The 15721-nt window shown below is 45.6% G+C and overlaps 1 protein-coding gene across 2 annotated transcripts in view; it reads left to right on the forward strand.

Annotated features, from left to right (window-relative positions):
- LOC139531968 (collectin-12-like) overlaps window positions 1-15721 on the forward strand; it is a 66925-nt gene that overhangs the window by 36823 nt on the left and 14381 nt on the right. For both annotated transcript variants that reach the window (XM_071329012.1, XM_071329011.1), the window contains one exon: window positions 12833-12955. In XM_071329012.1, the coding sequence (XP_071185113.1) occupies window positions 12833-12955 (123 nt within the window). The remainder of the gene's footprint in view (window positions 1-12832; window positions 12956-15721) is intronic.

Below are 15721 nucleotides of genomic sequence, written 5' to 3' on the forward strand. Positions count from 1 at the left end.
GTTTCAAGGTCCTACCAGCGGTCCTGACTCAGCCAAACAGCTCCTGACTCTCCGCCAAGGTCGGCGCAGCGTGACGGACTATGCCATCCAGTTCCGCACGGTGGCAGCAGCGAGTGGCTGGAATGACGAGGCGCTCACAGTTTGCTTTTTGAAGGGTCTTTCCGACACCATCCAAGATGAACTGGCCACTCGGGAACCACCGGACAACCTCGAGTCCCTGATCAAGTTGGCTTCACGCATAGACCAGCGTCTGAGAGAGAGAGAGCTCAACCATAGATCTCTCACCCTAGCTCCTATCGGTCCCAGCTCCGAGTCTCCACCTTTATCCCCGCTGACTCCACCGGAACCCATGCAGGTTGGACGCATCTCCCAGGCTGAGAGAGACCGCCGGATGAGGGAGCGATGCTGTCTATATTGCGGCAAACCGGGCCATTTCCTCTCCACGTGTCCCGGGCTCCAGGGAAAACGCACTCTCCCGTGCAGGCCTGGGAGTACTGTAACGGGAAACATAACCTCCTCCCATCCATCCAACTCCCGCCTGCTCATTCCAGTTACCCTTTCCTGGGACAACCACGAGCTTCCCCTTCAAGCCTTGGTAGACTCTGGAGCCGCAGGTAACTTCATGGATGGTGTCTGGGCGAAGGAGAATGGCGTTCCCTCTGAACCTCTAAGTGACCCCATAAGGGTTACTACGTTGGATGGAAGCCCTTTGGGATCTGGACTTGTCACTCGTGTCACTACCCCCTTGCGTCTTTCAGTTTCCCAACACCAGGAAGTGATGAACTTTCATCTGACCTCGTGTTCCGAGTTCCCTCTCGTCCTTGGATACCCCTGGCTTCACAGCCATAACCCTCACATCGACTGGTCTGTGGGCACTATCAAGCAGTGGGGTCCTACGTGCCAAGCCACTTGTATCTTCCCAAGTTCCCCGAGTTCCCCTCCCGAGTCTCTAGAATCCATCGACCTGTCCCGAGTTCCCGAGTGTTACCATGACCTCAAACCGGTATTTAGCAAACAGAGGGCCACCAAACTACCACCCCATAGACCTTACGATTGCCCCATCGACCTGTTTCCGGGCACCTGCCCCCCCAGGGGTCGGATCTTTTCCCTATCTCCTCCCGAACGAGCTGCTATGGATACCTACATCAAGGACGCTCTGGCAGCAGGCCTCATGCGTCCATCCACCTCGCCGGCGGGAGCAGGGTTTTTCTTTGTGGCCAAAAAAGACGGGGGATTACGTCCTTGCATCGACTACCGGGGACTTAATGCCATAACCGTCCGTAACCGCTACCCAGCTACCCCTTATGGCCACAGCCTTTGAGCTGCTCCAGGAAGCAGTGGTCTTCACTAAGCTTGACCTGCGGAACGCATACCATCTTGTGCGGATCAAACCCGGTGACGAGTGGAAGACCGCTTTCAACACGCCTACTGGTCACTACGAATACTTGGTGATGCCCTTCGGCCTGACCAACGCCCCGGCTGTGTTCCAAGCGCTCATAAACGATGTGCTTAGGGATATGCTTAACATTTTCGTGTTTGTTTACTTGGATGACATCCTCATCTTTTCGAGCTCCCTTCAAGAACACACTAAGCATGTCAGACAAGTGCTCAAACGCCTCCTAGACAGCCATTTGTACGTTAAGCCGGAAAAGTGTGAATTCCATTCCTCTCGAGTACAGTTCCTGGGATTTGTAGTGGAACCCGGTCGAGTCCAGATGGACCCCAAGAAGGTAGGGGCGGTAGCAGATTGGCCCACCCCCAAGTCCGTTAAGGAAGTTCAGCGTTTCCTGGGCTTCACTAACTTCTACCGCAAGTTCATCAAGAACTTCAGCTCGGTGGCAGCCCCTCTCTCAGCTTTAACCAAGGGTGGCAACACAAGGTTTCTGTGGGGAAGAGAAGCTGAGACGGCCTTCCAAGGACTCAAGCAGCGCATCCTCTCTGCTCCCATCCTGACACTACCGACGGCGGATGAACCTTTTGTGGTGGAGGTAGACGCATCAGAGGTTGGTGTTGGAGCTGTCCTGTCTCAGAGGGGTGAAGACAAGAGGCTTCATCCTTGCGCCTTCTTCTCTCACCGGCTTACCCCGGCCGAGAGGAATTACGATGTGGGGGATCGTGAACTCCTAGCGGTTAAGATGGCATTGAAGGAATGGAGACACTGGCTCGAGGGGGCTTCTCAACCGTTTCAAGTGCTTACGGACCACAAAAATCTGGAGTATATCCAGCAGGCGAAGCGGTTGAACTCCAGACAAGCTCGATGGTCTCTTTTCTTCAGCCGATTCCAGTTTATTCTCACCTATAGACCCGGGTCGAAGAATCTCAAACCGGATGCCTTGTCACGAGTCTACTCTCCTGCCATTCGAGAAGATACTGACATGACTGTTCTTCCTGCCGCTAAGATCGTGGCTCCGATCTCGTGGCAAGTGGAGGATACCGTGAAACAAGCTCAAGCCATCGAACCGGGCCCTGGAGGAGGTCCTGCTAATCGGTTGTTTGTTCCCAAGGCAGCAAGGTCCCAAGTCCTTCTGTGGGGGCACTCCTCTCGCCTCACCTGTCACCCGGGCGTAGGTCGCACCTTGGAGTTCATCCAGCGTAAGTTCTGGTGGCCCACCATAAAAGAAGACGTTGCCACTTTCGTCAAGGCCTGTTCCGTGTGCTGCCAGGGCAAATCTTCTCACCTCCGCCCTCAAGGACTCCTTCACCCTTTATCTATTCCCCACCGACCCTGGTCCCATATCTCGCTGGACTTTATTACTGGCCTTCCTCCGTCCCATGGTAATACTACGATCCTAGTCATCATCGACAGGTTTTCTAAGGCGGCCAGGTTTGTTCCCTTGACCAAATTACCTTCTGCCAAGGAAACAGCTGAGTTGGTGATTAACCATGTGTTCCGAGTCTTTGGCATCCCGCAAGATATGGTTTCCGACAGAGGTCCCCAGTTCGCCTCAAGGTTTTGGAAGGCCTTCTGCCAACTCATAGGGGCCACGGCCAGTTTATCTTCAGGGTACCATCCGGAGTCCAACGGCCAAACTGAGAGGATGAATCAGGAGCTGGAAACCACCCTCAGATGTATGGTTTCCAACAACCCATCCACATGGTCATCCTTCATTGTTTGGGCTGAGTACGCGCACAACACCTTGTGCTCCTCCTCCACTGGTATATCCCCGCACGAGTGTCAGTTTGGCTATGCTCCTCTATTGTTCCCGGACCAGGAGGCAGAAGTCAGAGTGCCTTCAGCCTCGAGGTTCATCAGACGCTGTCGGCTTACGTGGAAGAAGGCCCGTCTTAATCTTCTGCGTTCCTCTCAGCAGTACCAACGACAAGCCAACAGACGTCGCCGTCCCGGTCCTACCCTGTACCCCGGCCAGAGAGTATGGCTCTCAACAAAAAACTTACCGCTACGGGTGGAGTCTCGCAAGCTGTCCCAGAGATTCATCGGACCCTTTAAGATTGCCAGGAGAGTCAATCCCGTTACTTTTCGCCTGCACTTACCCAGATCCCTTAAAATCAATCCCACATTTCACATTTCTTTATTAAAACCTGTTGTTTTTTCTCCCCTTATTCCGGCAGGCAGACCTCCCCCTCCGCCCCGTGTCATCGGAGGCCAGTCGGCTTATACCGTCCACCGGATACTGGACTCCCGCCGGGTGCAGCGGTCCTGGCAGTATCTGGTGGACTGGGAAGGCTACGGTCCCGAGGAGCGCTCCTGGGTTCCTGCCAAGGACATACTGGACCCTGACCTCATTCGTCAGTTCAGGGCCCTCCACCCTGAGAAGGCTGGTAGGAACGTCAGGAGCCGTTCCTAGGAGGGGGATTCTGTCAGGTTTTGGCCAGGACTGTTCTGGTTTTTTGTCACTAGATGTCCCCATTGCACCTTTTTTGTACCTTTTGTTTTTCCCTTGCTCTATTATTGTTTGCACTTTTATGTCGTTCCCTTGTTAGTATTTAATCCCTGTGTGTTCCTTAGTTCCTTGCTCAGTGTTTGTATGTTAGCACCCAGCCCCAGCCCAAGCCTTGTTGTGAACATATATTTTTCTCTTGTTGGATTTTCCAGAGGTTCTCTGGTTTTGTTCTTTTGTATTTTGGATTAGTCTTTTAGGTTTGTTTTTTCCCTTGCTGTTTTTACCACTTTGTGGATTTTCTTTGTATTTTGGAAGTTATCTATTTTTTTATTAAACCACCATCTCTAGTACTGCTGTGTCTGCCTCATCTTCTGGGTTCTGCCGATTTAGTGACTGTTTCTAGCACCGGGTCCTGACAATAACCCAAAAGATATTGTGCTCAACATACAGTATATCTTCATAAACAAAAAGGCACAGGATAAACCCAAAGTGCAAAATATAAAGTACTCAGGAAATAGTAGGCAAGATTACTGTCCTGAAAACAAGTAACATTTTCAATGACCGACAAAGACAAATGTCAGAGGGAGTATATATAGAGTGGGGATTGGAACCAGGTGTGTCTAATGATGACGAGACAAGTCCGGGGTTGATGAGTGAAGGGCATTTGCCAGCAGTAGGTTCAGCAGCAGTTAGAAGGCCGGCGACGCTGAACGCCTGAACAGGAGGGGGAGCCAAAGCGAAGGCTGGTGTGACAGTCATTATCAGTGCTTGTCAAATTGTGAATGAGAGACTGATGAAGTGTGTGCAGCCATGAGACTTTTTTCAAATCATCATTAGATTTGCATCATACAGCCTTAGAATGTATTAACAATCAAACATATATCCCAGCATTTGTATCACAAATAAGTTGCATAAATAACTCTAAATTAAGTATACAGGAGGACCTGTTTCTTTGTTAACTGCTCAACACCGAATAGTCGCATTTGCACACTCCCTCAAATCGTTTGGAGAAAATATGTTCAAATGTATTCTTCATACTATAAAATAATATAAAATAATGCCACGGAATTCTATCCAAATCGTGTCTGCTAAATGAAATAGTGTAGCCCACAGCCATATGGCATAGCTAGATCAGGGCCTAGCATAAGGACAACTCAGAGTATGCTATTCTGTTAATCTGAAATAGACTACATTTTCTTCATATCGTGTTTCTTTAGACCTGTCTAAAATAAATTATGGATTTATTGTGAAGGTCTAGGCTATATTACGGCGCACAATATGGCGCCAAGCGTCGTCTGGGTTTGGCCGGGTTAGGCCATCATTGTAAAGAAGAATTTGTTCTTAACTGACTTGCCTAGTTAAATAAAAGTTACATGTTTAAAAAAAAAAATATTAAATGGATTTATTAGACTTTTTAAAATTAAGATTTTCCAAAGGTCTGCATCAGTGGCTTGTGTGGAAGCCAGGAGATGCTGAATGTGTTTATGTTAATTAAGTGACAATTACCGTGAGACAGGCAGTTATTTGCTTGACAATTACCGGCTGACAAAATGTTATGACCGCCACAGCCTTAGGTGTATTTCTCAACTTTCCTAATGTGTTTAGGCATAAGCATGCACACACACACGAACACACGCGCACACGCACACACGCACACACACACACACACACACACACACACACACACACACACACACACACACACACACACACACACACACACACACACACACACACACACACACACACACACACACACACACACACACACACACACTTTGTCTCGTACTTTGTACTACTTTATGCCATTCAAGAAGTCAGAGCTGCGTATGAGTCAGTCATTGAGCCTTCCTCCCCCTCCAAATTGTAAAAAGAGCTCTTGGCTTGGTTTAGAGTATATCAAACGATCTTATTAAACTTCTCATTTCTATTTGGAGTAAAGAGCCACAGATGGGCTGCAGGAAAAGTCCAGAATTTAGCATGATTTACAAAACAAATGTAACATTCCAACCGTATTGTCCTGCTTTTTAACGACACCGTTTTGGTCTTTTCGCACAACAAGGTTATCCATGACTGTCCATTGTCTTTATGTGCTCTCACCAGGAGTCTATCTAACTAGTCTATTTCTCAACCATCCGTGATGCCAGAGGTTCACTTTCATATAGCAATGCAATGATTGCCCTCTTGGAGCTGATTTTGTGCTGATTCCTGGAAAGGGTTGAGTGTGTGTTAGGCAGGGCACAGTTCCAGATCACTCTTAGCCTGACCTCCGCTCACTGACCTCCTCTCTTCATTGGTTAATATAGTTCTCTCCTCATATTTACTGTAAATAAACTCTGTCTTCTAATGAGCAAGGCTGTATGTTTATTTTTTTAAATCCATTATTTTACCAGGTAAGTTGACTGAGAACAAGTTCTCATTTACAGCAACAACCTGGGGAATATTTACAGGGGAGGTTAGGGGGATGAATGAGTCAGTTGTAAACTGGGGATTATTAGGTGACCAGGATGGTTTGAGGGCCAGATTGGGAATTTAGCCAGGACACCGGGGTTAACACCCCAACTCTTACGACAAGTGCCATGGGATCTTTAATGACCTCAGAGAGTCAGGACACCCGTTTAACGTCTCATCCGAAAGACGGCACCCTACACAGGGCAGTGTCCCCAATCACTGCCCTGGGGCATTGAGATATTTTTTAGACCAGAGGAAAGAGTGCCTCCTACTGGCCCTCCAACACCACTTCCAGCAGCACCTGGTCTCCCATCCAGGGACTGACCAGTACCAACCCTGCTTAGCTTCAGAAGCAAGCCAGCAGTTTCTGCTCGACCATTTGCCCCAGGGACGTCCCGTTTGACATTCTGGCCAAGAATTAAAAAGGCAATCCGGGATTGGTACATCCGTTTTCGGACTGTGAAATTAATGACACAAGCCATTGGCCACTTGAGCAGTTTTATGTTTTTCTAATCCCAGAGTGACCCTTTAACGGTCGATTTGTCGAAGAGAACAAGTTGATGAGGCTTGGTGAGGATACGGTTCCAGTAAACTGACCAAACGTTAGTCAAAGGCAAAGCTCTGGGACATAACAGCATACTCCGATGTGAACAAGGTAGACATTGTCAGGATGTCAGACCTCAATAACATTAGAGGAACAATAGCATATACACTGTTCATCCCAAGCAGCACTTAGTTTGGAAAAGAGATTGGTGTTCTTTACTTGTTATGGAAAAAGTTCTTAGTGTTTGGAGCAGCATTGTGTTTTGCTGTGAGCGATAAAAGTGTTTTTGTCAGTCTGTGGTCTCAGTAGGATCTCAGTATCCCGGATGTTGGTTGTTTCGTGGTCGTGGTCGGCAAGGCTAACCTAGGTTTGACCGTGCAGCTGTGGGAAGTGATGACGACCCACTGTCCAATTGAATGAGTAGCAGCCAGTCTGAAGGAACTATGAAACTCCAGCTAGACAACACGTTGTTGTTAAACTGTGAATAAGGAAGCGCCGCATTCATTCTTGTCTCTATTTCTCTGGAGTCTGCTCTAATTTCTCTCAGATCCTTCCTCAAAAAATGTGTATAGTCATAGACCAGCGTGTGAATAATTTTCACTGTAGCCTACAGTCACTTCGTGGGCTTATCTTTCGTTGACAGATTTTGGCCGGAGTAAAACCTCTCGCTTTGCCTCATCCTCTCTGGTAAATTCAAAACTCAATGTTTAAATGGCATCAGCTATCAGTGGTTCTCTCCTCTATGTTGCGGTCTGTTTTGTGGATTTGGTTTGGTGATCTGATATGAGAACAGAAAGTTTATGTTTCACATTTTGTTTGAATTGTCCAATGTACATCTGTCAGATGAGTACTAGGCTTCTAACATTCGACAAGGGGATCTGTGGGCCTTGTATCCCAGGTGCCTATGGTATGAACATAAAGATGCTTTCCCAGTGAGTGACAATGTTTATTGACCTAACTTTGATGTGACGCAGTCAGGAGTCCAGCATCTATGCGGTGTCCCAAATAGCATCCTATTCCCTATATAGTGCACTAATTTTGACCAGGGCAAATGGCACTCTATTCCCTATATAGTGCACTACTTTTGACCAAAGGGAATAAGGTGCCATTTAGGACATAGCCTGTGTCTGTTGTCAGACTGAAGGGCCCATCCAGGAAGTCACCCACTGGGCGACAAACAACCAAGCCATGACCTTTGGATCACGACCTTGGACTGAGACTGTCACTGGGATCTCACTGGGGTGCAGAAAAACACAAGAGTCCAACAGAACACAGCTGCTTCATCTGATACCTCCAGCCCCCTTCTCTCTAAATCTGACCATTGTTTGGAAAGAGTAGGGATGGAATGAGCTGGAAAATGGAGGGGGTTGCAGGTTGCTTTGTTGTTGTGGCGGCCATGTTTGTGTTTTGACAGCTGTCCTCCATGTTGAATACTTGGACAGCTAATCCTGGGAGCTCAGTTGATCCTGTCAACAAAAGTTGGAACGCCTTGTCTGTGTATTGTAAAAATTCATTTTCTAGTGTTTTGATTTACTTTCAGAGCAATAGATTTATAAGAACTCTGTCAACATATTTAGATAGCACTGCTGTTTCTGGCGCAAGCCTTTTTGATTACCTTGAAGTGGTGTTCTCATGTGCTTGTTTAGCAGTGGAAGCCGACATTGGGTTTGTACTCCAAACACACGTCAGTCGTTATAAATGTTCGGAAGCTTTGATATCCATTTTGTTTAGCCCTGACGGCTACATACTCAATGACCATTGCGATGATCTACAATGATCTATGCATAGAGGCAAACCACAGATTGAAGCGGATCTTTGTCACTGACCAAGACATTTGTCAGCTGCTATTGGACCTGTCTGACGTGATTCTGTATAACTGACTGCACACACAGAACTGGCACAGTGATTGTAAGAGATATTCTTGGCAGGCGCTAGTCCTTGTTAAGAGATTTTAAGGGGGCCACCGAGGGGCCAGTTATAGATGGGGGCATCATAAGCCATGTGAGGGTGCCATTTGTGACTCACTGAGAGCTGGACAAGGTACCTCAGCTCCAAAAGGAAACATGTGATGTCAGGATAGCAAGCTGTACAGGTGCTATCATTCCTCTCTCTCTCTCTCTCTCTCTCTCTCTCTCTCTCTCTCGCTCTCTCATTTCTCATTTCTCTTTATTTCCCTCTCTCTCTTCTTTCTCGCTGCTTCCCAACTGTTAGCGCTCTTTGTCCGTCTCTTTTTCTCTCTACTCTCCTTCTCTGACTTTCTCTTGATTTATTACCTTCTTTAGCTGTAATTACAGTGCATTCAGAAGGTATTCAGGCCCTTTTAATTTTTCCACATTTGTTACGATACAGCCGTATTCTAAAATAGATTACATTTATATTTTTCCTCCTCAATCTACACACAATACCCCATAATGACAAAGTGAAAACAGGTTTTTATACATTTTAGCATATTTATTAGAAATAAAAACAGATACCTTATTTTCACAAGTATTCAGACCCTTTGCTGTTAGACTTGAAATTGAGCTCAGGTACTTCCTGTTTCCATTGATCATCCTTGAGATGTTTCTACAACTTGATTGGTGTCCAACAGTGGTAAATTCAATTGATTGGACATGATTTGGAACGACACACACCTGTCTATGTAAGGTCCTACAGTTGACAGTGCATGTCAGAGAAAAAACCAAGCCATGAGGTTGAAGGAATTGTCCGTAGAGCTCCGAGACAGGATTGTGTAGAGGCACAGATCTGGGGAAGTACTCCAAAAAATATCTGCAGGTCCCCAAGAACACAGTGGCCTCCATCATTCTTAAATGGAAGAAGTCTGGAAGCACCAAGACTCTTCCTAGAGCTGGCCGCCCAGCCAAACTGAGCAATTGGGGGAGAAAGGTCAGGGAGGTGACCAAGAACCCAATGGTCACTCTGAAGGAGCTCCGGAGTTCCTCTGTGGAGATGAGAGAATCTTCCAGAAGGACAACTATTTCTTTGCTAAAATTTCTAAAAACCTGTTTTTGCTTTGTCATTGTGTGTAGATTGATGAGGAAAAATAAAACGAATCAATTTTAGAATAAGGCTGTAACGTAACTAAATGTGAAAAAAGACAAGGGGTCTGAATAGTTTCCGAATGCGCCGTAGAGTGACTGTTGTTAAAGAGTAACAGTAATGAAAAGAACAGCTCTCCAGTTGTGTTATCTTAACGTGTTGTGTAATAGAGCAGTGTGCTGACTGCTGAAGTGCTCCATGTGGTTGTTAGGGGCGATGGGGAGTGTATAATTTGCCTCAGTGAGCTAAAGTGAAGTTAGTGAACGGCTGCATGCTTGGACCGCCAGGGAGTTGAGTCAACCTGAATGACTCAAGGTTGGCTAGGAGCTAGTGAAAGCTTGGAGTGTTGAACTGTGTTTGCGTATGCTTTGTCCGTGCCTCAACACTCTTTCAGGTATATAAAATGTTCACTCTGACTTGGCTGTGTGGACACAATGCATCTTCAAGTCCCACTGCGGCCCTATAGCAGCCGGGCAAACTGACAAACTTTTTAAAATCAATTAAAAAATGATTTCTTATTTACAATGACAACCTGATCACTCCAGTATTTTCTAATTGGCTAAAGCTATCCCTTGCTAGCTATACCTCTTTTCAACTGTATGGGTGGTGACTCAAGTGCTCTGGCACCAAATGGTTCCAGTGCACTGAAGAAAATGAAGATTCTTAAATGGTTCTTCCTCAGCTCTTAAGGTTCCTTGGAGAACTCTTGCCTGATAAAGAATAACCGCTTAGTTAAGTGTGGGGTTCTTCGCGTGGCATCTTTGGTTCTTCAAAGTTCTCAAAGGTTCTTGAAATGTATGGAAGGCTGCAGATGTGTCCCTTTCATAGCACAGAGCACATTGGGCAGTGTTAACTAGTGTAACATTTCTAATGTTGATTCAGGGCTTAAATTAACACTGTAAGGAGTCAAATTAACACTAAGTGGTGTAAAATAACCTCAGTGTCGGTGTTAATAACCATAGCTGAACCAAAACCACACCCATCATTATCATATTTCACAGCATGCATTGATTTTTAGAATGGTTTGTTTCAATATCTATGTTTTTGATTGATTAACTAATCTTATGCTACTCAAATATAAATAACATACATTTTTGTAAACTAATCAAATCTGTTACTTGGACTTATTGCACCCGTTACTGAAATAGTTGTTCCAGTTTAGATGCTTTAGGTCCCTCAAACTCAACTCTGGGCCTTGAAGCCACTGAAGTTCCACTGCATTATTAATATATTTGTTTTACTGTTCCCCTCTAATCAGGGACTGATTTAGACCTGGGACAGCAGCTGTGTGCAATTAATTATCAGGTAGAACAGACAACCAGCAGGCTCTGGATCTTGTAGGGTAAGAGTTGAATACCTCTGCTTTAGGTAGTATCATACAGTATCTTAGTCCTCCCAACCCTAGCAGTCATTCTGAATATAGGTTGCGGGTGAAAACAAATTCAGAACGTATCCCCACTCTGTCTGAATTCTAATAGGAATAACACGTTACTTTACAGGCCTGCTGTGGACTGTAAACCATGAGTTTCAGGTGACCTTGTTAGGGTTTAACTAGACCCTCAAAATAAGGCCTTATGAAATATAAATTACCTTTAAACATTGAGTCATTCAATTAGGATCTCACTCGGCAAATGTCTCATGGATAAAAATTTATGACAGAAACTACCATGTCTATGTTACTAGCAAACATTGTCATGGGTGGTACTCTAAAATATGTATTTTATTTGCATAAAATAAGGTGTCGAGTGTGTGCTATTCCTCAAAGAACCATCCTATTTAAGGTTCTTATTTGGTTCCAACTGGAACCTTTATTTTTAAGACTAGGCTACACTGGAAATAACCATTTCTACACCAATGCTTTTAATGGAAATTATTAGGATATAATTCATTATCATAATCACATTAAACAAAACAGGAAGCTCAATAGGCATATATTTAGCATAGGCCAAGAAGTGTTAACACAAAGATTGCATTGGCACAGGCTGCCTTTGTGTTGCCATGGAAATTTCCATGTCTTGGAAGTGGCTTTCCTTGCGCTGAACATGCAAAGGAGTTTTATTTCAGGTACATGGAAAGCAGGACCTTTCATTTTCCCCCACTTCCTGAATTCAAATGAAATACAGCTGTGTTCCCGTCAGCACTGCGGATCTCGGCACTCATCTGTCAGGAAAGATATCCTTGGAAAGAAATATTCCAAGAGAATGTAGGAGAATGCTTGCGTGGCTCTGTGACTTTCCCCACTGGTTGGAGGCACTTGAATGGTTTGAATCAGAGGAGGTTGGTATCATATCTCTTCATCTTATGTGTTTGTTTGGTGTCCCTCGCCCCCTCACCAACCGGGCCCTCAGGGGACCAGTGGGCCCTTTAATGTGGCCTCCAGGCTGTTTGTCCAGATGTGGTGATCTGGAGATTCAGACCCAGAACCTGGATAGACCCCAGATTCCCAGCCCACATAGGGCCAGCCAGGCCCCACTCTGACCTCGCTCTCTGCTGTCTCCACATAGCCTGACTCTGCAGCCATCTGAGCCACAATAGACACCTGACCATATGTGTTCCAAATGGCACCCTGTTACCTATATAGTCCACTACTTATGACAATGGCACCCTATCCCCTAGGCCCCTCAAACTCAACTCTGGACCTCGAAACCAGTTTCACTACGTTTTTTCATTGTTCCCCTCTAATCAGGGACTGATTTAAGTGGGTGCAATTAATTATCAGGTATAACAGAAAACCAGCAGGCTCTGGACCTCGTAGGGTAAGAGTTGAATACCCCTGCCACAGGCAATGCACAGAGACCCAGGACCTTCATCCAATGTATTAAATGTTTTGGTATGATAACCATAACATCCTTTCACTTCGTATGGCTACATTGTGAATATTGATGTTGGAAGGAAAGGAAATATGCTAACTATTTTCCCAAATGTTTATTAATCTGCATTTCTCTCCCTTGTGTAGGGATCCAGGAGGGGACCCAGTGCACTAAGTGTAAGAATGAGTGGGCGTTAAAGACCTCCATAGCACTACTCTACGTGCTGTGCACTCTACTCACCATCGCTGTGGCTGTCCTCGGTTATAAAGGTAAGCAGAGACACACATCTATCTGTCAGGCAAAGTGTATGCATGGCTGCGTCCCAAATGGCACCCTATTCCCTATGTAGTGCACAACTTTTGACCAGGATAATAAGGTGTCAACTTTAAAGAGGTAGGGAGAGACATATTTTCATGCTGGTGTGTCTGTCAAAAAGGCATGCTACTTTTGAGACATAGAACAGAAAGTGTATGTCCTTGTCCAACCGTGGTGGCTAACATCGTTCAACCGAACCTGATTATGCCCTAACATGTTGTTACTTGACATATTTCACTAAAGTCGTGCGGTTTGTTGAGAAAGTGATTGTCCAAACTGTGCGTGGGGTCCTTGTTCATATCCTGCCAGGAAATAAGATTACATTGGAGAGTGTGTGTGGGGGGACTAGGCTGTGTGTGTGTTGTGTGTTTGTGTGCCTAACATCCCCAGTGACCCCTTTCGGTCTGCCCAAACATGACATAGATGCTGTTGGACAATGTTTCATTGTTATTAATTAAGGCCAGTGGAAGAGTCATGGAAACTCTGAGAGATCCCACTCTGTAAAATCATCACACTCTCTGAAACTAAAACAAGCCCCTTTTCTCTCAAAAAGTAACATTTACACACAGTCTGCCCCCTTTTTTTGCCTTTCCACAAAACCTCAGCGCCGTTGTCTGTCCTCCCCCTTGCACCCTTCCTGCACCCCTGCACACGTCCCCCCATTCACCCTGTCTCTGTTTATTTAACCAACACCCCCAATCACACCTCCGGGAACCAACCCGCGGCTTTGCGGAGCTCCACTTCCTGCGTTCTGAGTTTTCCGGCTTTGGGAAAACTGTCCCGCAACGGTCCGAAGGCCAAACTTAAGACTGTTCCTGTGATAATTGCGCTAACCATTCCCATATGTGTACATGTGTTTTTTTTCCTATTTACAACATCTCAAAATGACACTGGTTTTACATCTCTCGTGGTTATTGGGGACTCTCAACTACATTAAATGTAATGTCCTTCACACTCACAATTGGGTTCAGTCAGTCAGCAGTCAATCCTCATCCTTCTTCCCCGCTGCACATCTTAATGCATCCCTAATTTAGACCAGATGAGCGGTGAACTCGGTGCCACTCTAGCAGAACCCACTGAAATTGGGTTTTTACTGGCGGAGCTGTAGTACTGGGCTGTCCAGGGAACCACAGCTCCACAGCCCTAAACATGCAGTCAGGTCCAGATGGTTATGTGGAGTGAGATCCCAATGCTCTATTCACCTCACATCTGTATTCTGTACTGTAGAATACAGCATATCTCTGACCCTGTGCTCTCTACTCTCACCCATAACAATGTCCTCGCTTTGTCTCTTAATCTCTTTATGGTGTGCATGTGGTCTCCACTGAGATATAGAACCTCCATGATATAGGCTGTCCTTGCAGGCTAGACTAGGCCTGCATCCCAAATGTCAGCCTATTCCCTATATAGTGCACTACTTTTGACCAGGGGGCTCTGGTCAAAAGTAGTGCACTACATAGGGAATAGGGTGGCATTTGAGACGCGACCCAGTTTGGATGAGGTAGGGATCAGAAAAATATGAATATGAGGAAGGAGAGGACACAGAGAGGGGAATTAAAGGGTGTAGGGGGAGTCTCCTCACTCAGCACTCCTGCTGCATTAATTTATTTTTCCCTTTCTTTCTTTCCCTCTGTTTCTCTCTGTGCTCAGGCTGTGTGCATGGGATCTGTCACTACATTCTGGGCTATAATCAGCCAAAATAAGCGTTGTCAGGTTGTGTGTATGGGTGTATGTACGCATGTGTGTGTGTGTGTGTGTGTGCATGCTTTTGTGCGTGCATGCTCGGTGCCTGCTCAGTGTGTGGGTGTGTGTGTGTTTTGTGTGAGGAAGGGATGACACCCAGAAACCACAGCTGCAGCACAGCTGGCCTACTACACATGCCATAGTAGGGCATAGCTCTTGGCCAGATATTATACAGTGTGTGTGTGTATGTGAGTGTTGGTGTGTGTGTATGTGTGTTTGTGTGTGTGTGTTATGCAGAGAAACAATGTACAGTAAATGTATGGTTTAAGGTGAGTGTGTCTTTCGAGCTCTGTGTGGTACAGTAGTGTATGGTGTCTGGAAATGTGTCTCATTTAGTTTGCAGTGGAACATTTCATTCAGACTGGCCATACCTATCCAATCTGAGGTAAAACTACTCTTTCAATCGACAGGGAGTTTTTATAGATCATATGGCTTTCTCAAAACTGTCATAGTTGTTTTTGTATTTCAAAAGTATTTTGGGTGGTTAGTCATCTATGAAGGTGAAAACGTGGAACATACAGTACCAGTCAAAAGTTTGGACACACCTACTCATTCAAGGGGTTTTCTTTATTTGACTATTTTCTACATTGTAGAATAATATTGAAGACATCAACACTATGAAATAACACATATGGAATCATGTAGTAACCAAAAAAGTGTTTAACAAATCTAAATATATTTTATATTTGAGATTCTTCAAAGTAGCTAGCCTTTGCCTTGATGACAGCTTTGCACACTCTTGGCATTCTCTCAACCAGCTTCACCTGAAATGCTTTTGCGATAGTCTTTAAGGAGTTCCCACATATGCTGAGCACTTGTTGGCTGCTTTTCCTTCACTTTGTGGTCCAACTAATCCCAAACCATCTCAATTGGGTTGAGGTTGGGTGATCGTGGAGGCCAGGTCATCTGATGCAGCACTCCATGACTCTCCTTGGTCAAATAGTCCTTACACAGCCTGGTGTAAGGAGGTGTGTTGG

Source organism: Salvelinus alpinus, chromosome 10 (genome assembly GCF_045679555.1).
Source record: "Salvelinus alpinus chromosome 10, SLU_Salpinus.1, whole genome shotgun sequence".
NCBI lineage: Eukaryota > Metazoa > Chordata > Actinopteri > Salmoniformes > Salmonidae > Salvelinus > Salvelinus alpinus.